The sequence below is a fragment of the Ailuropoda melanoleuca genome, chromosome 3, assembly GCF_002007445.2.
Source record: "Ailuropoda melanoleuca isolate Jingjing chromosome 3, ASM200744v2, whole genome shotgun sequence".
NCBI classification, from domain to species: Eukaryota; Metazoa; Chordata; class Mammalia; order Carnivora; family Ursidae; genus Ailuropoda; species Ailuropoda melanoleuca.
This window is the reverse complement of record NC_048220.1, coordinates 51,922,344-51,945,843: the sequence shown is the minus strand read 5'-3', so window position 1 is coordinate 51,945,843 and position 23,500 is coordinate 51,922,344. Positions and strand designations below refer to the sequence as shown.

The 23,500-nt window shown below is 40.1% G+C and overlaps 1 protein-coding gene across 5 annotated transcripts in view; it reads right to left on the bottom strand.

Annotated features, from left to right (window-relative positions):
• Nucleotides 1-23,500, bottom strand: part of IQGAP2 (IQ motif containing GTPase activating protein 2) — a 283,284-nt gene that overhangs the window by 43,741 nt on the left and 216,043 nt on the right. For all 5 annotated transcript variants that reach the window (XM_034656385.1, XM_019806525.2, XM_002925818.4 and 2 more), the window contains 5 exons: nucleotides 21,662-21,832; nucleotides 12,262-12,345; nucleotides 10,851-10,922; nucleotides 8,798-8,867; nucleotides 4,434-4,642 (listed from right to left, as the gene is read on the bottom strand). In XM_034656385.1, the coding sequence (XP_034512276.1) occupies nucleotides 4,434-4,642; nucleotides 8,798-8,867; nucleotides 10,851-10,922; nucleotides 12,262-12,345; nucleotides 21,662-21,832 (606 nt within the window). The remainder of the gene's footprint in view (nucleotides 1-4,433; nucleotides 4,643-8,797; nucleotides 8,868-10,850; nucleotides 10,923-12,261; nucleotides 12,346-21,661; nucleotides 21,833-23,500) is intronic.

Genomic DNA, 23,500 nt, shown 5'->3' with positions numbered 1-23,500 from the left:
TGCTGGGTCCTGGAGGGGAAGGGGCGGGGGAGCCAGCAGCTGGGCAGCTGGAACAGTGTCTGCTCCAGATCCCAATGCCTACCGAGTTGTGTGGGTCATGGCAAAAAGCTCACCTTCCCTCTTCCTACTTCCCTGAAATGATGCCTTGCTCAACACTGCTCCTGTCTCAGCAGAAGTCTTCTTTGGGAAGTTTGAAGAAGGAGCTGAAAGCCAACCAAGCAGGGGTTCCAAACGCATATGCTTTTCGCTAATAGAAATTTCATGTCCCTTATTCTTACCAATAAATCTTGAACATGGGAGAACAGTGGTTTGAAGGAGCAAGTGTTTAACTTGTTCATGATATTCCCTCATTTTGAGGTTGCCCTGATGGCCACCATTTTGTCCCTTCCCCTGACCACAGGATACCTGCATGCAGGTCACAGGCTGTAACATAAAAAACTGTTTAGAAGGTGTAGAGTGGTACAAAGCTTTGGGCTTCGGAGACGCGAAAGCAGGGGGTACCTGCACAGCCTTGTTAGTTCTGTGACCTCGCCTGGCTTAACCTCTCCAAGCCTGTTTCCTGAATCTATAAAATGGGCTCGATAATAGCAGTCTCAGTTGCTGTGAAGGTTAAAAACAATGTATGTGAAGCATTTGGTACATTTTTCAGTGAAGAAAACAAGGCTCAGAGAGGTTAAGAAACATGCCCAGGGAAACATGCTAATATCTGCAGTGAAGTGGTGAGATTAAGCTGTAAAATTAGCCTTCCCCTGGGTTTTCAGTAGGCCTAGCCTGCACGTCTGCCCTCCTATTACACACCACATTCATCAGTGAACGTTTCAGGGATTCAAGACTCCTCTTCTCTCTTAAAAAAAGATTTATTTGCTTATTTTAGAGCGAGAGCTCGTGTGCACTCATGTGAGTGGGGAGGGGGGCAGAGAGAGAGGGAGAGAATCTCAGGTGGGCTCCCCGCTAGCGTGGAGTCGGATGAAGGGCTGGACCCTACCGCCCTGAGATCCTGACCTGAACTGAAATCGACAGTTGGACACTTAACCGATGGAGCCACCCAGGCGCCCCAAGTTTACTTTTACTTTCTATTCAGATTTTCTTTCAAGCTAGACTTTATACCGTTCTTCCTTTCTACNAGATCCTGACCTGAACTGAAATCGACAGTTGGACACTTAACCGATGGAGCCACCCAGGCGCCCCAAGTTTACCTTTACTTTCTATTCAGATTTTCTTTCAAGCTAGACTTTATACCTTTCTTCCTTTCTACTTTTCTAAGAAACTGCTGCTTCAGTTGCTTTGTCTCCATCTCTGAGCCATTTTTTTTGTTGTTGTTGGCCTAAAACCAATGTTAGCCATTTTATTCACCCACTGACTTTCTGTGATTTCTAGGAGGAATGTCNGACCCCGCAACGCCGGGATCACGCCCTGAGCCGAAGGCAGACGCCCAACCGCTGTGCCACCCAGGCGCCCCTCCTTTCTACTTTTCTAAGAAACTGCTGCTTCAGTTGCTTTGTCTCCATCTCTGAGCCATTTTTTTGTTGTTGTTGTTGGCCTAAAACCAATGTTAGCCATTTTATTCACCCACTGACTTTCTGTGATTTCTAGGAGGAATGTCTGTCTGTCTGTCTGTCTATCTATCTATCTATCTATCTATCTATCTATCTATGTCTATACTCAACATGGGGGGGCTTGGATTCATGATCCCAAGATCAAGAGTTTCGTGCTCTACCAACTGAGCCAGCCAGGTGAGGAAATGTCAAGTTTAGAAAAATTTTAGAGAGCTGGAGTTGTTCTTTATAAACTAAGTTACTTCCTTCAAAAACCTTTCTTTCCTCACTAAACACATGCTCGGTATGTACGCATGTATGTATGTATTTATTTAAAAGATTTTATTTATTTATTTGACAGAGAGAGAGAGAGAGAGCGAGCGCACAAGCAGAGGAGCTACAGGGAGAGGGAGAGGGAGAAGTAGGCTCCCTGCCGAGCAGAGAACCCAACTGGGGCTCGATCCCAGACCCCAGGGTCATTACCTAAGCTGAAGACAGATGCTTAACGGACTGAGCCACCCAGGGGCCCCAACATGCTCAGTAGTTTAAAAAAAAAAAAAAAGAAGAAGAATCAAGAAGTTTAATTTTACAAGCCCCCCCAAAGAAAAATCATTTAACTTCTTTTTCTAGCTTGCTTGCTTGCTTGCTTCTACAACAAATGAAGTCATACTGCTTTAGGTTCTGCTGTCTTGTCTCTTGTATTGCAAACTTCCCCCCTGCCCTTAAATGTTCTTTGAAAACATTATTTTTAGGGGCTATGTAACCTACATGTTAAACTAATTCTGTTGTTCTCTGTTTATTGTTTTTGTGTTTGGGTTGTTTCTCACTTTTTCACTGCTATAAATTAAGCTTCCACTGTACTGTTCTTATCATCAAACGAAAAAGGCTACTATCAGTAATAAGACTAAAGACCATATACTTAACGATCATTAGCTTGATTTCCAATAAGTAATCAATATTTAGTACTTGAAAAAATAAGCTGAAAAATTAGCTCTGTTTCACAATGTTATCAATTGGGAATACTTTTTAAAAATCTTAAGCATTCCTACGGACCTGAAAATTTGCCATGATTTCATTTTCCACATGAATAACAAGCGACATGTTACGTCTACTATTCAGTGTTTTGCAACTAACTAGCCTTTATTTTAAAAGGCAAGGCATTTCCTGTTTACAACTTTATGGGAGTAGGGTAAAACAGCAGTTGAAGGCCAAAAAAGGCATTTTCTGAAGGACCTTCTGGAATATATTAAACTTTACAAATTCTCATGTTTGTCAAATAATCCAAACACATTTTTTTTTCTTAAAAAGGAGAGAAGTACTATTTTTCTGGATAAAATAATAAAAACAGACTTAATACAGAATGTTTAAATAGTACTTTTCTTAATAGTTAGAAAAGACCATCATTTCCTATTTTATAAATTGCTCTATTTTCCTTATTTTCTGTGCACTATTTCACTATTTCTCTCTGAGGGCTGGAGACAAGAGTGGGGCATTCATTTCCACTTCTCTGCTGGCCTCCTGAGCCGTGCTTTTCCCAGTTTTCCAGAACCACAGACTCAAGTCAGTGGCAGTTGGCACTCTATGTTTGACCCATGGTAGCTTTCTCAGAGTTTCCAGAAGGTCAACTTCTTACGGCCCTCCCGACCTATCTGTTTTCTGAAAACTGATGTGGCACTGGGCCAGGGACAGGGAGACACATCTTACTCTACAAATCAACTTTCTTGGGTAAAAATGAACCTTTTCACAGGGTTTGAGAGAGCTCTAAAATGAACAGGCTTCACAGAGGTACAAAACTATAGCACTGTTTACTTAGAGGCTGTTTTGGGGGCAGTCTGCTCCGTAGGGGCCATTTCGGAAATGCGTCAAGGTGTTTGTTTTTATTTTTAAAAGATTGAATTGATTTATTTAGGGGGAGAGAGAGAGAGAACGTGAGTGAGGGTAAGGGGAGAGAGAGAGGGAGAGGGAGAATCTCAAGCCAACTCTGGACTGAGCACTGAGCCCAATGCAGGGCTTGATCTCACGACCCTGAGATCATGACCTGAGCTGAAATCAAGAGTCGGACCTCCAACCGACTCAGCCACCAGGCCTGTAAAGATTTTTTTTTTTTTTTTTTAACATCTAACAAGTGGAAGGTACTACTGGTTTCTAGTGGGTGGGGGCAGGGACGCTCTGTTGTCCTGCAATATGTAGGACAGTCCTACGTAAATTCCTCACATTTTGCATGGCTGGATTTTTCAATGTCCTGCTGGTTATTCATGTAGGTCGAAATTCTGTGATTATTTGAGCCTAAAAACTAATTGTTTTAGATATAAGCAAAATACATTTCTCCCCAATTTTAATATACACTGACTTTTCTAAGACTGCAATTCTGTGGGGGGAGATCAACTTGCTTACTCTGAACTTTACAAAGAGTTGTTTTCCATTCTGGAAAATGCAATCAGACAGTTCCCCCACTCACTGGCATCAGTCGCATCTGCCCCTCTCCGTACTTTGTTCAGTCTGTGGTTACTCTGGGAAGAGGCCCAAGCCTCAGGCAACTTACTCACATCTTCTAATGGCACTGGTCCCATGCACTTTCATGTTGAAATCCATGCTTTTCTAATCCATTACTGTTTTATATTCATGGAAAGGCCTTAGTCTTATTATGAAGATACATATGTAAGTAGGCTCTGTTTCATATAAGTTTCATTTCAGAATGGTAAAGAGGTCTTACAAAATATGTTATAAGGGGCAGGGGTCTAAAATTTTGCAGGTCTGAGAACCATGAGAAAAATGGTGAGTGAATTTGGACAACACATTGTGGATTCCTAACGAGTTTAGCTAGACAAAGGTGTTGTGGGCAAATACACGTGCCCCTTCTCTCTTCTGGGAGCTGAAGGCCCCACGGATGGCACTGACCTCCAGTGTGATCCTATTCTTCACCAGGAGCCCAATCTTGATGTCCATCAAGTTCAGGTCTTTCTCGAGCTGTTGATTGCCTCTGATCTTGGTCACCACTTCTTCCCTTAACCGTGCTACCTCCAGCTCCTCCTGGAAATCCAAGTTACTTTGGTCCAATAGGTGTACAAATTTTCGGATCACTGTTAACGGTGGGTTTTCAGAGCCAACTGTAGGTAAAGGAAGAGGCATGCTTTAATCAGGCATGTTTGGAATTATCAACAATAGGAGAGGAATCAGGTATTTCACTAAAGCATTACTACAAAAATACAGCAGTGGAAGTACTTGGTCACTGGAGTGACTCATTCTGCCCATGTCAAATCTGGACAGGGAAACTGATCATATAAATAACTGCACACCACTGATGCCATGTGGTCTGTCTTCTCCTTATCTAATTCTCATTTATCAGCCTTCTCCCACACTGCTTCAAGGACTCTCCCACTGAGAACATAGTTCTACCTATCTGTGCCTTATTGATGAGGAACGTGAGAATGCATGTCAACTAAGTTATCTCTGAGGCCTTGTGGCTGAGCCAGATAAGAGATTTCTGTTCTTGCCACAGGAAACGGAAAGTGGCTTCTCTCAGCCCAAAAGACCATGGGGGAGAGAGCAGGAATTAGGTGAAAAGTGAATTAGAAAAAGTCAATGAGGGCAGAACTGTAAGTCCAAACAGGAGCCAATGGAATGACAAGTGGAACACACGTTCTATGTGGCACAAATAAAAGGATTTTAGAAATTGAAATTTGGTCCCTGTCCTTTTAGCACGGACCAAGGGAGGGCACTCAGAGTCTGGGAGACCAGCCTCGGCTGTTGAGAGGGGGGTCTAAATTCTAAAAGGGTTTCTCCTCAGTGCTTTGAACATTCATTATGCTTTAATTCCCTGGTACTCTGACTTCACAAAAAATACATTTGTTAAAGTGTTTCTGTGAACACCGGATCAACTGTTAGAATAAACGACCTGGACCTTCAGTGATGAAAGGTCATACACAACAACACGAAGATGACTTGAAAGAGCTCAGCCCCGTTGTGGCAACTTCCATCGCCATCCTCTCCCTTACACTGAGTCCCTAACCCATCTTCTTTTTACTTCCGGCTTGGTTCTGTGCTGTTTCGACATTCAAGAAATAAAAAGGGTTAAACCAACAACACAAAGAACAGCATGAACCCCACATGAACAACCAAATCTAGGGGCATCTATATTAGTATCTTGCACTTCTGATGGGCTTTATTGGAGAAATTACTTTGGCCCTTGGGACCCTTCCTTTCCTGATCACTGAAGCACGTGTGACTTTATTTTCTACCATTTCTAACAATGACGTTGCTAATGACATGGCCATTTCAGAAAAAGCCTGAGCAATGCTCTAGAGCTCATGTGTGTAGCTAAGCTGGGAGAACACGAGCCAGCTCCTCTGGTCTCAAACTCTCTCTCTCTGTTCCTAAGGACCGCTTATCTCTGTAGGTGCCAATAAGCATGTTAGAAACAAATTAGTATTTTAGCTTTACTAATTATTATGGCCCAAATTTAGAATTTCCTCTGTCAACAGTAGGCTTGTGACATATTCAGGCTGGGAATCACTTTGGGGTATTTTAATTTCAGAGAATCACCTAACTTGAGTCAGCACTGAGAAGGAGCCATATCACAGTTGCACCAACTTCCAAGCCTGAAGGTACTCAATGACTTTCCAGAAGGAATGGGTGAAAATGGATGATGACAAACTAATAAAAGTGACTTTTTTTTTCAGATTAAAAATGCCTTAGTCTTGGGGCACCTAGGTAGCTTAGTCGGTTAACTGTCTGCCTTCGGCTCAGGTCATGATCTCAAGGTCCTGGGATCGAGCCCCATGTCAGCTCCCTGATCAGAGGGGAGCCTGCTTCTCCCTCTCCCTCCTGCTCATGCTGTCTCTCACTATCTCTCTCTCTCTCTCAAATAAATAAATCTTAAAAAAAATGCCTTAGTCTTACGAAGATGCTGAATTGAGAAAGAAATGAAAATTTACATTTCGGTTACCAGAAAACCACCCTGTCTGCTAAAACCTAGAGCAGCTTCCATCTAACTTATTCACGAACATAGTTTCTATCTACCTTCTATGCTTTAACACAAAATCACCTGGGTTTTTAAAATAGAATTTCTTCTGTCTTTGTAATTAAAAAAAAAATGTAAAGGGGTGCCTGGGTGGCTCAGTTGGTTAAGTGTCCAATTCTTGACTTTGGCTCAGGTCATGATCTTGGGGTCATGAGATCAAGCCCTGCATTGGGCTCCATGCTCAGCACAGCGTCTGCTTGAGATTCTCTCTCTCCCTCTTCTTTTGCCCCTTCCTTCTCTCACACTCTTTCTCTCTCAAATAAATAAATAACAGTATTTAAAAAAATGTAAAAAAGTGAAAAGCATCCCCACAACTGACCACAAAAACATGTTACCTATGATAAAATGAAAAGCAGCCTGTGTTCATTTGGAAAATTTATCCTTAAATTGTCTTTCATGAGCAAAGGCGGCAGCAAACCTGTTTAAGCATGTTAGGGCTCAGAAAACAAAATCCCTATTTAGCCTTCTTGTAAAACACTTAAAGGTATCCACCAAGTGAGAGATTAATCTCATTAATTCAACAACGGAGAAGTGTGGTCCTGAAAAGACTGGCTGGCCTTTCCTCACTTAGCTTGCACAGGGGATTCTGAGTCCAGCAGAATGATGTGTTATCCAATGCATTCTGCAGGCTGGAGGCAGAACCTGGTCTCTAAATCTTCCTGAGGCTGTCCCTTAACAATTACCAGGGAAGACCTTTCTTGAGCCACATATTTCATCCCAAAACTCAGATGGACTTTAGGCAATAAAGGGTACTGGCTAAACTACTTCCTAGGCACAGTGCTGGTTACATTACTCAACTTTTACTTCCTCCAAAAAATAAAAATAAGAAGCAAGGCAGAGGTAGACACAGCACAATGGCCATTTTCATGACTAAGATGCACAAATCTTGATTTTTTTTTTACCCTCTCAAAACTAATTTGGAATGACCTGAGCAAAATATTTAAAAAGTTTGTGCAATACTATTAAGTTTATCACCAAGTTCTTAATCTATCACATGCTCTTGTGATAGTAAGAATGCTAAAAATTCAGCATATAAAAAAGGATCTTCACTATGCAAAGAACAGAAGAACATACGCAAAGTTGGGATTGTAAATAGTGCAAAATGTGAATGTTATTTCTGGGTGATTTTTATTTTATTTTGCTGTTTTAAAACTTTCTAAAAATATATTAGTATTATAATAAAAAATATTTAAAAACCATAGGGACCATGGAAAGCCTAGAATGAAATTATAAGATGTTCATAGCCATCTTTGGGAGATGAGTTTTTGCCCTTCTTATTCATATTTTTCCTTCTTACTCATGTTTCCAAAATTTCTTATATGGACATATTTCTTATATGAACACTGTTTTGTTTGTTTGTTTGTGTATTTATTTATGAGGAGAAAAAAGTCGTAGGCCAACAAAACAAATTAAACAGTCCAAACCTAAGTTATCTTCTGGATAACTGCTGTGCATTAGATTTCCGACTCTAGCTCAAATTTAATATAAAAATATCAGCATTTATGCCAACTCCATTCTTTCTGAAGAAATCATATCACTCTACCTATCCCTTCCTCTCGTAACAGGAAGTCCCACTTTCTGCCGTCAACGTTCCTTTGTGCACCAGTTCAGAATGTGCGGTCTGTGATGGTCAAAACCTACTGGAAACAACGGACAACTTCTGTTTCTCGAGCAGCCTCTAAAGTGACTACGATGTTTTTGTTTTTGCCTCATTTATAAGGAATCCATACTTTGTTTCAGAATATAGATGATCCCCAGCTAGTGATGGCTTGACTTACAATGTTTTGACTTCAGGATGGTGCAAATGCCATCCACATTCAATAGGAAAGTACTTTGAATTTTGAATTTGCATCTTTTCCCAGGCTAGCGCATGCCATAGGATGCTCTCTTCTGATGCTGGGAGGCAGCAGTGAGCCACAGCTCCCCGTCAGCCACGTGATCACGAGGGTAAACAACCCATACATTCAGGACCACTCTGTTTTTCACTTGCAGTGTGATATTCAATAGGTAACACGAGCTATTCAACTCTTCACTATAAAATAGGCTTTGTGTTAGATGATTTGTCCAACTGTAGGCTAACATAAGTGCTCCGAGCACATTTAAGGCAGGCCAGGCTAAGCTATGATGTTCCGTAGATAAGGTGTGCTAAATGCATTTTCAACTTAGGATATCGTCAACTTGTGATGGGTTTATCAGGACAAAACCCTACTGTTAGTGGAGAAAGATCTGTACTCCCACTTACCCAATGTTTTGTAGTCATCTCTAGCTTTGTTTGCTCTCAGCAGAGACTGTATTTTCACAATTTCATTTTTCTGCAAAAGAATGAGACCAGTCATGATCTTCCCAAGGCTCATCTCTTCCACAAATGTAGAACTCAGAACTACTTAAGAACTGACAGTATTTAAGAATGGACACTATTTAGGGGCACCGGGCTGGCTCAGGTGGTGGAGCATACGACTCTTGATCTCAGGGTTGTGAGTTGGAGCCCCATCTTGGGTGTAGAGATTACTCAAAAATTTTTTTTTCATTTTATATAAAAGAATATTTTAATTCTTGTCCTTAGGAACTATAAAGACTACACATGATTTGGAAATGAGACTGTACCAAACAATAGCTAAAGAACCATCCACTCTATGCCTTGTCTTTGGTCTGGTCACTCAGAATTTTAATTATTTATTTTAGAGAGAGAGAGTTGATGGGGAGGGGCAGACAGAGAGAGGGAAAATTGAAAGCAGACTCCCTGCTGAGCACGGAACCCGATGCAGGGCTCGATCCCACCACACTGAGATCATGACCTGAGCTGAAATCAAGTCAGACGCTCAACTAGTTGGGCCGCCCAGGCACCTCTGGTCACTCAGAATTATGTTATCATCTGATTGTTGTTGCTTGTCACCTCATATTATTTTCATCTGTGTATTTACCATAGTCTCTTTTGCCTTCCACATAAATTCGGGACCCCTTTTCCACATACTGATATACCACCTCTCTGATGCCTGGTTGGAATACTGATATTCTGTGCCACGTTGTCTTCTGACTGACATCACCCATTTGGTATGCTTCACTCTCCCCTGACTGCCACATCTCATTCGTTGCCAAAGAAGATACTGTGACTGGGTTCCCCCCTCCCATCTGTCTCATGACGGGGTCCTGACCCACTCGCCTGAGTAGCTGCACATGGTTCAGAGATCTTTCAAGAGCCAAGCTGCTCGCTATTTCAGACTCACATCTCACAAACTGATGAAATGACTCTAATACAGGTCTTTGAAACATGGCTTCTACTGGCTTTTCCAACAAGCTAGTCTTTGGTCTTCCCCTAGCCAAGGACTTGTGGCTCCCTCCCTCCCTGGATACGCCCAAAAATAAAACTCTTTTTTTTTTTTTTTTTTAAAGAATGAAAACTATTTAGAACTGACAATATTTAGATGGAGTGTATTCAATGTTCATTTTTTGCATTTTCTTTGCAGACCAAGGGTCAGATAAGTTAGCTAAAAGTATTGACAAGATTATATGGGACTGTTTATATAGGGTTCTAAAAGTCTTTAGTCCCAAATTGAGATGATTCAATCTATATTCACTTATCTATTCTTTAATGATTCTGAAAAAACTTCTTCCTGTGGGCTTCTATTTAAGTTTATCAGTTAGCAGTTAGAAAAACTTTACAATCAGTATTGGAAAAGACTCATCTGGAATCTTTTCTCTTTGGCATTACTAGTCCACATCCATTTCTTCTCACACATTTCCTTTGCAGTCCTAACTAGTGAAGTCTTGCTCTGAACATGAACTCTGAATTAAAAAAAGTAAGCTTCAAATATTATCGCACTGAGTTCTTAAGACCTGTCATTTCCTCCTACTGTTCATTTCCACCATTTAGCTTTGGATTAAAAAAAAAAAATGTTAGGTTACTGATGTATACATTGCAACTGTCCATCCAACTAAGTAACATGGATGTTTTAGAACTTGAGCCAAAGGCAGCGGGGGAGACAAGAAAATATCACTTAACTCAATTAAAAGCTTTGGTGTGTGTCTTTGGGCAAAAGGAAGCAAGTGCATGAAAAATATTTATGAAAGAAGACATTTCATTTTCTCTTCCTGAACTGACAAAATATTCTATTTAATATAAAGACTAGACAGGAACACATGCAGCCAGCATATACAATATACTAACAGTCTTCCATTCGGTTCTCTTCTAAAAACATTTCCACCGTTCAATAGAAATCATTCAACGCTAACGTTCAACAAAGCATTCATTCAGTTCATTCTCAGCCTGAGTGAGAATCCCCTTGCATGTCTCTTACATGATCTCTGAAATACTGCAGTCGTGCGAGGTAATTCCTCCGTGCTACTATCATCCGGAACCAGGACTGAATCTAAAAGAGAGTTAAATAGAGAAATCAAGGCAATTACTAAACAACCTTTAATTTTTTTTTTTAAAGATTTTATTTATTTATTTGACAGAGACAGCCAGCGAGAGAGGGAACACAAGCAGGGGGAGTGGGAGAGGAAGAAGCAGGCTCATAGCGGAGAAGCCTGATGTGGGGCTCGATCCCATAACGCTGGGATCATGCCCTGAGCCGACGGCCAGACGCTTAACCGCTGTGCCACCCAGGCGCCCCTAAACAACCTTTAATATCTTTTCATGCAGTCTTCCTAAAGATCATATTGATAATTTGATAAAAAAAAAAAAGTAAGAGTGAGCAGCCCCCCAAATAATTAACATCCTAAGTCTCATCTTCTTCTCCTACTTCTTTTATTGCTTTTTTCCTAGGGGTTCAAAGCATTTTATACCTTATGGTGGGGAAGGTAATGTAGCTTTGTACCACTTTGCTTTAATCTCAGTAAATAAAAACCAAGGGGGCAAGGCAGAGTAGCTACTGCTACTATTACTCAGGGAATCAAAAACCAAGTCCGGAGTTTCTTCCACCATCCCTTAAAGGCATCCAGGATCCTTTAGGTCTTTACAGGAAAACACGTCCAGAGTTCTCATGAGGGACCAGTCTGGACCTACAGTTTTCCGAGACAACGGCGTGTGTTCCATGGAAAGCACAGCACATTACCAAGGAACACGATGGCTCTAGATGATGTCATTCTCTGCCTTCACAGTTTAAAAGGTCTTTTGAATTAATCTCATTTGATTCCAATCTCTCTCCAGCCCTGCTATTCCAACTCTAATCTGGATTTCCCCATTGTCTGCAAGTCCACCTCTGGGCAGTCCTCTGGTTTTCAGCACTGGGCAGTGGGCACCCCAGTGCCTTTTCTTTTTCTAAACTCAGAGTCATCAGCTTGGGTTGAGAGCAGGGTTAGACCTGCTCACCACTCACATACAGGTCCTAACTTAGTTCTGCTTCTTCTTGTCACTGGTTTTGCATTTGCCTAACAAATTGGGTTTTGTACCGTTAAGTTTTGTAAATATTATTAGAGAATATGGTAAGAGGCATGTGAAATAACACAGTTTTCCCCCAGAGCTTAAAAATTCAATTTGGACTTCCTAGAGAAAGAGCATTTACAGGTTATGAAACACGTAGAGCGTTTTAAGAGACTCGAAGATGATCACCTAAGTGAGTAATGGACATGGGACTCAAACCTGGGAATTAACTCCGACTTCGAAACTCCTATGTACTCTTTCTATAATCTGTCTTCCAGGAGCAAAACTAAAATGAAGAGAAAGGTTTAAGTCAAGCACTTGATAAGGTAGGAAGGAATGTTTACCTTCACAATAGAATCAATATTATCAATCAACATTTGCCGCCTGCGCGAATATGCTTTCCGTTGTTTACGTCCCTTCCAAAAAGCCTGTGGGGAAGAACAAGTAACAGAATTACTGATGTGCAACGGTTTCCCACTTAATTTCAGAAAACGCAAGAACAGAGTACATCTCAGGAGGCACTGCGTTGGGACACTGTCAGGGGCCCTCCCTTCCAAATCTCATGTGGACACCATCACTGGGAGGTGGACGTTATGCTGAACCAGCTCACAGCTTGTCCCAAACTTGGGACAGCACATGTACCAGGTAGAAGCCCAGTTTCCCATTTGAAAGCTTAATTTTACCAAGGCTCTGGGTGACAAGAAGTAATAATAAAACGGAATTTCCCTGAAACATACAAAGAGATTAACTGAGTACTGCTATCATGTGGTAACAACATAAGATGCTTCGGAATCATGACCAGTAAGTATCTTTACTCCAGCAAGGGACCCACGGTGGCCCAGACCCAGGAAGATAAAGGCTTGACGAATTTGTAACTCTGGATTCCTGAACAAAGGAGTGCTGTGATTGATCGTTTATTATCTTATCTATTTCTACATGATGATTAGTGATGCTTCATCAACAAAGCTTTACTAGGTTATCACCATTAAAGAGGACTTTTATAGGCGACATTTACAAAAACTAGACACAAACTGGTATCTTTAGAATGATTAAATACAAAACTAATTAAAGTTTATTCCAATTCATTTTTGAGAATCTTTTTATTGAAACATAACTTTGTAACTCACTTCAATTCTCTGGTTTTGTTTTCATGTTGGAAATGAAATACAAGTTTCTTGTTAAAAAGGACAAATACAAAAAAAATTATTTTTACAATTTCATGTTTACATATGTCAATCTACCTCATTCGTTCTTTTAAAAACAAAGCATGTGGAATTTTATTACCACTTAAAAATATGTCTTATAATGATTAAAAACAAAACAGTCACTATGGTAAAAAAAAAAAATCAGACTTCTCTCAATTCAAATCCCTAGAAATGACAAAGTATTGAAAAAAATACTTTCCTTTTTGAAATAATTAGAAACTTACAGATAACTCCAAAAATAATAGCGCTCCATATAAAACCCTCACCCAGCTTCCCCTAATGGTAACATCTTACAAATAGGCTTTTAAAGCAATTCACTATAGTGTTAGAAAAGAAAGCATATGGATCAACAATGCTGAGGGATCCTGGAAGAGAGAAGATAGCTGGAATTGGACTTAAAGAGGAGACCACAGAAACAACATCTACAAAAATGTCAGAACATCTACAAACAATGTGGGATGGCTCTACGCTTGAGGGAGCCTCAGGCAGCAGTCAGAATAACTTTGGGAAAGTTGTTATCTTATCCACTTGTCAAGCAGTGAATAAAAAAGCAGAGATGGGAGAGGGGGGTTCAGGTAAAGTACAAAGGAATACAGCCTTTTCGAGGGCATTTAACAATATCAGATTTAACATTATTTAGCCTTTCACCTAGTATTTCTAATTTTCTTCGTATTGAGCCCAAGAAAAGCACCAGTACAGAAGAACTATATATAAAGGTTTTTGCTGCAGCGTTGCTTGTACTACTTACTACACATGTGCATAGAGCAGAATGTTTACAAAGGGGGAAACAGATCAACTGCAGTTGCACTCTTAGGGAGGGATGCTACATGGCAGTTACGAAGAATGAAACAGGGTCACATATATGTATGTTCTATACATTGAGGAACGAGAGGATCTCCAAGATCCAAGGCCAACAAGGACATTGTAGTTTGCCACACACGCTAGGATATGACTTGTTAACAAAAAAGAAAAACATAAAATAATAATATCTATTTCCAGGCAAAGAATCTGTACTCCATGCAAGATGATGTATTAGGATATAAGAGAGAAAAGGTATAAAGTAAAATGTGCCTATGTACCTACCCCTACTTTGACCTAGCTACTCCACAAAAAAAACTATTAATTTTTCGTTATGTATTCTCTGCAATAGGCAAACAAAGGGGTATGCATATACAATCTATTATTGTAAACAACCTTGTACACACAGTATTATGTATTTTGTATGGATTCTTCCATCAAGATAGGCTAAGAGACTGGGGATTACTGGCTAAACAGCTGATATTTAAAATGGATAGCTACTGTCAAATTGCCCTCCAAACAGTGTATGATAGACATTTGTTTTCCCAGGGTCTCAGTGAACTGACGAAAATTAAGAAGGTTGACGATGTCCAAACTGACTGATAAAAAGTGCTGCTTCATTTTCATTTATACTTTGATCTTTAGCAAAGTGTAGAAACTTTACCTTCCTACACACACCTTTACCCTACCCCATTTACAATACGACTTCGTCTATATACATATTTAGAACCACATAAGACAGTGTTACATTTTTTTACTTCAACTGTCAAACATAAAGAAATTCAAGAGTAGAAGGAAAATGTGTTTACTCACAATTTTACTTTCATTGTTCTTTTTTTCTTCCCAATTTTCCAAAATTCTTTTTATCATTTTCTTTTCTGTTTAGAGAACTTTGTTATTCTTTAAGGCAGGGTATGCTAGTTCTATTAATTTTCCTCTTCATCTGAGGATGCCTTCATTTCCCCTTCATTCCTAAGGATTATTTTCTTTGGATAACGAATACTACGTTGGACAGTTCTTTACTTTCCACGTTGTGCCATTTGTCCTCATTTCCACAAATCCTTATGAAAAAATCTTCTGTCATGAGAACTGTTTTCCCCCCATAGCTAAGTTGTCATCTCTATTTCATTGCTTTAAAGGTTTAAAAAAATTTTTTTTCAGAAGTTTGTGATGCGTCTTTGGGTACATTTCTTTGAATTTATCCTCTTTGGGATTTACTCAGCTTCTTGAATTTGTGGCTCGGGGTCTCTGACCACACACAGGAACTTTTCAGACAGTATTTATTTCAGGTTTTTTCAGTCTTTCCCCTTTCTCTTCTCCTCTGAAACTCTGATGACACAAACATTAAATCTTTGGTTATGGTGCCACAGATGCCTTGACGCTCTGTTCATTGTTTTTTCAAACTTTTCTCTCTGTTGTTCAGATCTAGCAATTTCTATCATTTTATTCTCCAGTTCACTAATTTGGTCCGGTGCTCCCTCCATTTTGCTGTTGAGTCCACCAAGTTTTTTTTATATGTTGTTCTATGTCTTAGTTCTAATTTTTTTCCCCCATCTCCTATTTCTTTGCTGAGATTTCCTATTTTTTTCCCTTTGTTTCAAGTGTGTTCATAATTTCTTACTGTAACACAGCAGCTTTAAAATCTTTGTCAGGTAACTATAACATCTCTGTCATCTGTACTGGCATCTTTTTTTTTTTTTAAGATTTTATTTATTTGCAAGACAGAGAGAGGTAGAACACAGAGGGAGAGTGAGAGGGAAAAGCAGACTCCCTGATGAGCAGACAGCCCAAAGTGGGGCTCCATCCTAGGACCCTGAGATCATGACCCCAACAGAAAGCAGATGTTAACTGACTGAGCCAACCAGGTGCCCCTGTATTGGCATCTATTAATTGTCTTTTAAAATTTACAGTTTGCTTGGTTCTTGAAATGTTTGTTATTGATGGAAATGTGGACAAACTGGATATTATGTGATGACTAATAAGACACTGGATCTTATTTAACCTGTACTAGGTGGTTTTCCCTGATATTGTTCTGGGAAGGGAAAGGGGTGGTGATGCTGCCTCATTACTGGGAAGCAGGGGTGGAAGGAAGTTCAGGTTCTCTACCTAGCCTCTATTGACATCTGAGGTGGGGGCTGCTTATTACCGCTGTGTGGTGGCTGGGAGCTCTAAATACCCCCTCATGGTTGTGCCAACTCCACTCTGCCCAGGAGGGCAGTGGTGTTGTGTTACTACTCCTCATGTGGCCTCCACTGAGAGCAGAAGGCTTTACAAAAGGTGGCCTCATTACTACTGAGTTGTGATCAAAGTCCTGACTCTCCATCATGCCTTCTTTGACATCACCCAGCAAGGAAAGGGAGGGTTGCCACATTACTGTTTGTGAGCACAGAAGTTCATGCTCTGTGGGTACCTGGGTACCTTGTTAGAGACTACCAGGGTGGAAGGCCAAGCTCTCGACTTGGTGGCATAATTGTTGTGGGGTCACAGTTCTGTGGTTTTTTGTTTTTTGTTTTCTGTGCTGTTTGGCTAGAGTAGGTGGTTATTGTCTAAAAGGTTTGTCTTTCTGGGCTGCACCTTTCCCGGTCCTTTGGCTACAGACAACAGGCTTTTGTTGGAGTTTCTGCCTGCACTCACTGGCATTGCCATGTTGCCAGTCTCTGCAGCAACAAGTCTGAGATATATGAAGCTAAAAGAAAACCACAGAACGCACCTCCATGACCTTCCTTGGGACTCCAGGTTCCCAAGCCAGTCTGCCTTTCCTCTCTCATTCTTTTCACAGTGTTATGTTTGTTTACAAATAATGTCTGGGGCTTTTAGCTGTGCTTAGAGGAAAGAAAAGGGACAAGTAGCTGTATTCTGTATTCCCAGAAGTGGGAGTTGAGCCCAAATAGTTTTTAAGTACCCAATGTTTTAGAGTTTCCTATACTATTAAGGCCATATGAATTTATTCCTTGACAGATTACAAGATTAAAAAAAATCAGAAATGTAAAAAGTAGTTATGATTCATGAGGGCCACCTGAAAAACTATTAAAACTGAGTTCTTATAACTTGTAATTAGTTATAAAAAATATACACACACACACACTTAATTTTCTGCATGTGAAAAACAACACAATAAAAAAAGATGACATTTATGATCGGAAAAAATAACTAATGGAGTAAACTTAAGAAATGGGAATAAATTTAATGCTATATGGTGGGAAAGATATATACTGATTACTGAACTGGAAAAATTCATTATTGTAAAGATGCCAATCTTCTCGAATAAACTAAAACCTCAATGTAATTATTACAGAAAATTCAGGAATGGGTCTGGAACTTTATCAGCTACCTTTGCACCAACTATTGAAATGAGCATGTGTTTTTGTCCTTTAAGCTATTATGATGATAAAGAATTATACAGGAAGGTAAATTATCGAGGATTTAAAACTGGAGTGAGCTTCACAGTCCTTCTCAAACTGTAACATGTACACAATATCATCAGATGGTCTTTTTAAAATGCAGATTTGAATTTTGTGGGTCTGGGTGGGGCTTCCAGGTAATGACAGTGCTAGTAAATGCTCTACACTTCAAGTAATAAAGATCTAAGCAAAGATAAAGGATTTTTAATTGATGGCCCATTTAGAAAATGCCACCATGGGATCTGTCGGTGTGGCATCTCTGAGATGATGGGAAAAGCTGATCTCTGATGTCAACAATCACTTGCAAAAGTGGCCTGAAGGCTATAGAGACTAGGGGAAGGGGACCCTAACTGTGGGTTACTGGATTCCATGGCAAGTTAACTAGTAACACATTCACTGGGATGGGTCTCATTGGTGCTTCCTATGTTTTAGTGGGTAACACCTTTAAAACACAGAAATGTGAAAAAAAAATATAAGATATATCCCACTTTTAATCTAAACTGAAAACAAATAAAGTATTAGGATTAGTTCAAGTTCTTCCCTCTGCTTTTCTGGAATTATCTAAACTCCAGAAACACTCTGAATCTCATTAGCTCAGATTCACAAATCTTCTGGAAAATCTGTCACAGTGAAGGCTGATGTAATACTGATGCATTCTCGCACTGGTAGAATGAACCCATTTGTCCATTCTGTACTATTTTTTCATGTACTAAGGATTCAATGCTCAACAAGAGGATTTTCCTGGAGATTTCATTTTGTATTTCATCTGTTTATTGATTACATAGATCTTTCTGGAGTCATTCTACACTTACAAATATTTTTATTGTTACCTTCCCAAACCAAGGCAACTTTGCTGGGTATAGAATTTTCAGTCTACAGAAGCAGAACACTATTTGCCTCTTATTTGTCAAAATACACATTCTTTTTTCAGTTTGTGAGTTTTGGTTCCACCACAACTGGCTTTTCTTATTCAGTGCTAACAGAACTCCTGTGGTAGGCCATGAGATTGCAGGCTTTTCTAATCAGATGCTGCTTATTAAAAACAATTGTGGTTATAAAGTTGGGAGAAAGGAATTATTGATGAAAATGCAAAAGGAGACAAAATTCTAAACCATAAAGCCATTCACAAGCAGCTCTTTGCAGACAATTAGAGACAGAATGTGTTTACAGAAGTGTCAACCTCCTTCTCTGACTGGTTTAAGAACTTGTGGGAAAATTTACAACAGCCATCTTTTTGTTACATTTTTTTTCTTACCATAAACATATTTTCTGTGTAATGCATATTTAACAAAGTACTCTTTCAAAATATCTAGACCTCAGAGGTTACTGCTCTGTTTTACAGATTTTATAATTGTCGGATCTCTAGAATATCTGGCTTGCTAAATTGGTTGCCTTGTTTGGTAATTGGGTACCCAGCACAGTAATATTCAAATTGCCAACTCCTGAAGCACAAATTCTCGTGTGATCTCTTCGCCAAGAATCCACGATCTTCTAGAGTACTCACTCACATTAACACAAATGATGAAGGACTGTCCCATCAGGTCACCCCTTCCTCCCCACTCTCTTGCTGCTCTGGGCAATCTGAAACTTGCTTCAGAGAACCTTGCTTCTCCTTCTTTGCCAGGATGCTTGTGGCACTCTCTGAAGTTCAGTAATTTCCTAATTCCCAGGGCTAAGTTTGGGTGTTTGTCACTATTATGGCTTTTCCTAAGAAGTGGCATTCCAGCTTTCCTCAGTTCAAGGAAAAAAAAAATACCACAGCTATCTATTTTTTCCCATTCAGTTTTGCTGATCTCTTCCTGTCTCATAGCAGCAATCTCAATGTTGTCCCTGTCCTTGGAGCCATGATCTCTTCATTTCTGACACTACTGAGCACCTAAGGGCCACATACTGTGCCAAGTCTGTTATGTGAATTATCCCACGTCATTCTCACAACCCAGCCACAAAATGAGTATTACCATTTTCAGATGAGAATGTGCGTTTCAAATGATCTATTTTTTCCCACAACTTTTTGTGAGCGTTTTTTCAAGCTGTCCACATGCTGCAGTTATTCTCTGCATTTGTTGTCATTCTGCAGTCGTGAGTTTATTTACATTCTACAATGTCCCTATTTCTTTTCCTCTCTTTCGATATCAGTTTTCTTTTGATGTTTTGTCTTGTTTCACTAAGTCCACGTCTTATTCAATTCCTTGAAAGCATGAAAGAGCTTCAGCATAAAAATTCTTCCGTCTCCTGGAGTAAGAGTGTTCTTAAATGTTGGTTGACTTAATTTATATTTATAACTTATATTCATTTTCCTTTTTTTTTTTTGAAATAAAAATAAAATACTCCTTTTTGTTTGAGATTATTTCCTGGCTCACTCATTTGTAAATGTAGGCAATGTCACCAGGGCCTTCTCACTGCTCTCAAGAGATTCTTTGTCTCTCTGCAGGGAGAGAGATAGGACACCTTACCTTACAGGGGAAAAATCATATGAAAGACAGTGAATTTCTCATGAGTCACCTTGGGTACCTTCTGATATATTCTATAAGTACTCGAGACAGAGGACTGGGTAATGATGCCATAAATTCTCTGTACCACTATTCAGTTCTTTGGGAGGAGACCCAAGCGTGGTGGAGCTGGGGTGTGGCTGGCCTCAGCCTGGGAGCCTTCTCTCTGAATTTGTTAAGACTACTGTGTCTGGGACTGATTCAGTCAGCTAGGAAGGTTGAGCTCTTTTATGGAGGGGAAGTCCTCACATTTCAGATCATCCCCTAATTCAGGGTGAATCGGCCACATTGACAAAAAAATGAGAGTAGCATAATACCCTTTGGGTCATGGTCTTCTGGTTTTGTGGGTCAGCAAGTTTATGCTGAATATGTATTCATCTCCAGTCTATAGCTTGCCTTTATACCTCCTGCCCTCCTTATTAGAAAACCCCCAGAAGAGTAGGGGGAAAAGAAAGGAAGTATGGGCTATTTCACAGTTCTATGGCTTCTTCTCCAATATTATTGATTCTGCTGAGATGGAGGAAAAAAGGCACCAGATCATTGCTTCTGCCCTTCTGCCAAGCCCTCTCATGACTTTGGCCCTGGGTCCCAGTATCAGATGGATTTTATACCAGTATGCTCCACAGAATGTCCTCCGAATACAACACTGCACCATGCCCTGAGACTGGACAGCGTAGGGTTGGTCCAAATTGTGTCAGGTTGGTTGATACTCTTAAATTCCGTGTAAAATTAGAGCTTTAGCGTCAGTGCAGAGGATTCTATCTTCAGGCTTTTTTTTTTTTTTCCACTTCCTGTTGTGTTTTGCCTACCATTTGTTTAAAGAAGAAATAAAGTGGAAAACTTACGGGTTCAGCCAAGAAAAATTCTTTGTCAGGCTTATGGGAGAAATTTCTTCTAAAAATTAATCACCTTAAAATTAAACATCTTAAGCTCTGAGCAAATTCAAATATTTGAGCACCAATCATACACAAGACCCAAGAATATAAAAATTTTAAAAACTTAAATTTTCTGCCCTGGATGATACTAAAGTTAGGTGAAGAAAGCAGATAAGTACACCAATGATCACAAAAGAGGAATCTTCAACTTAAAAACTTCCATTTGGGGAAATTTCTCAGTTATTGGCCAATGCGAAAGCCCATCAAATGCTGTCCATCAATAACAGTATCACTTTGGATGCACACACACAAAAAGACACACAGCCCTTTGGAAGCCAGCATGGTGGTTGGTAGAGCGTGGTAGTGAAATACAGAGGAGAAACATCTAAATTTTGCCAGTTCCTTTCCTGGCAACCTGAAAGTTCAGAGTAGTCATGTAAGCTTAAGAACAACTCAAAACCAACCAGTCAGCAAAGGAGGATTTCTCCTGTAGGCCTAAATGAAGAGCATGTAAGGGAGAAGATATTCTTGGAGAGGCTAAATCCATTTCATTAGCTCTTCTATTCTTTCAGTCTAGAAGAACATAGAAACAGGTGTCACTCAACATCCACTGGCCACTGAAAAACCAATTCATAAAGCACCTGGTTAAAAGTAGATGACACAAGGAGATCCAGCTTTTTAGAGAAACAGGATTTCAACTCTGATCTGAGGAGTCCCTCTGGCTCCAACTAGGTTGGTGGCAGGCAGACCTTTGCAAGTCTGCAGTGGCCTTGATGGTCTCCAAAGGTGAAAGATCATTCAACGTCCTTCTCATCTCTGAGCCTTAATAAAGCAGATTTGGGGGCAACAATTAAGGGAAAAATCTGCAGTCAGATTTGTTAATTAGAATGCTGGTAGTTGACTGTCACACTACCAAATGAAGCGTCTTCAGGGGACAGGACAGTTTGCTGTAACTAGTGGTGGGTGGTTCACATACCTGTATTTTGACCACAGGCTTTTCTTGTTCATACAAATATGATTTCCTAGCTTCGTACTCTTTCCTAAGAAGGGATCCTGCACTTGTGGCTTGAAGGCGAAGGAGCAAATCATCAGACGCAGACCACATCTTCTCGCGAACATAATCTGTTGTGACTTTCTCAACAATGTCCTGGCAAGAGATATTTCTTATGGTTACACTTCACACATCAGGTGAAAGGAGCACAGAGAATAGCTTCTGGAGATTATATCTCTGAGAAAATGATATGCATAACTCTTTCTGGCCTGGTTTGAAAACAGGTTTGACCAGAGCCAAGGGATGAACTGGCTGAGCTTCCGTCTAGCGACATGCTTTTGGAATCCTCTGAACTTGGTGCTGAGGTGCTCTGAGAATTTGGTTGAGCGATCTCAGGATCTGGAGGCGGAGATGCCGGCAAGGACCAGGTGCGAGGCCTGAGCTCCCGGAGTGTAAACGGGACAAGGATGATCACAGTGTAAATGCATCACCTCCTCCCTCCCCAGGCTGCCAAGGAAAAGACTGCAGTGGCCATGAAGACTTCTGGCTCCTCTGCCCCCTTTCTTGTCCAGGCCAGTGTAAGCAGACCTCTGCAATGAGCCAGGAGCAGCTCAAAATAAACTTAGGGGAAAATAAAAGACTTGGGGCAGAAGGAAAGGGGATGGGAGAGGAGAGACAGGCAACCATGGCCAGACAGGGGAAACCCTGTCTGAATGAGAATGAATGAGGAAAAAGGAGAAGGGGGACTGTGAAAAGTCTTTATGCAGATTACGAACTGGGTTTGCTTTTTATGTTCTTTGAGAGATGTGAGCCAAGACTGGACTCGCTTCTGTGGCTGATGCCTCTCATCCACTGTGACTGGAATCAACAAGTGCTTAATTTAAGAACGTAAAACTGACATCACAGAAAATGTTTAAAAACGTTTAAAAGAAGACATATTTATTGTCATGAAATCAGTACTTTTAGATTGTCTGGAAGAATTTTTTTTTTTTTTTAAACAGTGTAGACCTTCCACTTTTTAATAATCCTAACAGAAAGATGCTCAGTTTCACAAAGTTACTCCTAAGGCATCTTTGGACCCCACTGGAGCAATTGTTGGTTTCGAATTTTAACCCTTTGATGCTGCTTCTTCACAGTGCGATACCTCTTTTCAGCTATAGCATCTGGTTTTTACATATTGTCCACAGTTTCATTTTTCTACAAAGTAGCACTGACAATGCACTGCCACCATTGTATTTTCTTGTAAACTGTGGCAATCTTGAGTATTTGAAGTGAGTGAATTAACTATCTTCTTCACTGTCTTCTTGTCATTCAGGGTTTCTGGTGGCACTGTCAGCCCCAGGCCACAGACTTGTCTCTGAGTTTTAGCAAATATCATACTGGTGATTCCCTCCACAAAGTTGCTACCCTGCAGTATCTTTGATGCTGGTGACTTCTAACAATTTTATAAGACCTATGTTTGTGTGCTTTCTTTTTTTTTTTTTTTGGTTCCAAAATGGAACTAAACTATTCTTAGTATTCTCTCTTTAAACATACAACAGTGCATGGATCAAACAGCAATTTTCACATCTTGTGGGGTTCAACTTTGGTCTCAAGTCCAAAGCAATCTTGTGAACATCTTTTCAAGAGTATTTCCCCCACAGAAAGCATTACTGACTTTTTTAAAGGACATACATATCTCTGTGACAGGCTGTGAGGGGGAAAGAAATAAGACTTATCTAAATACTGACCATCAAGAAATTATTACTAATTGAGTTTTGTGTCAAGGCAAACCTGAAGATTGATTTCTTAGGATAATGTACCATTCCAAACACGCTACAAAAG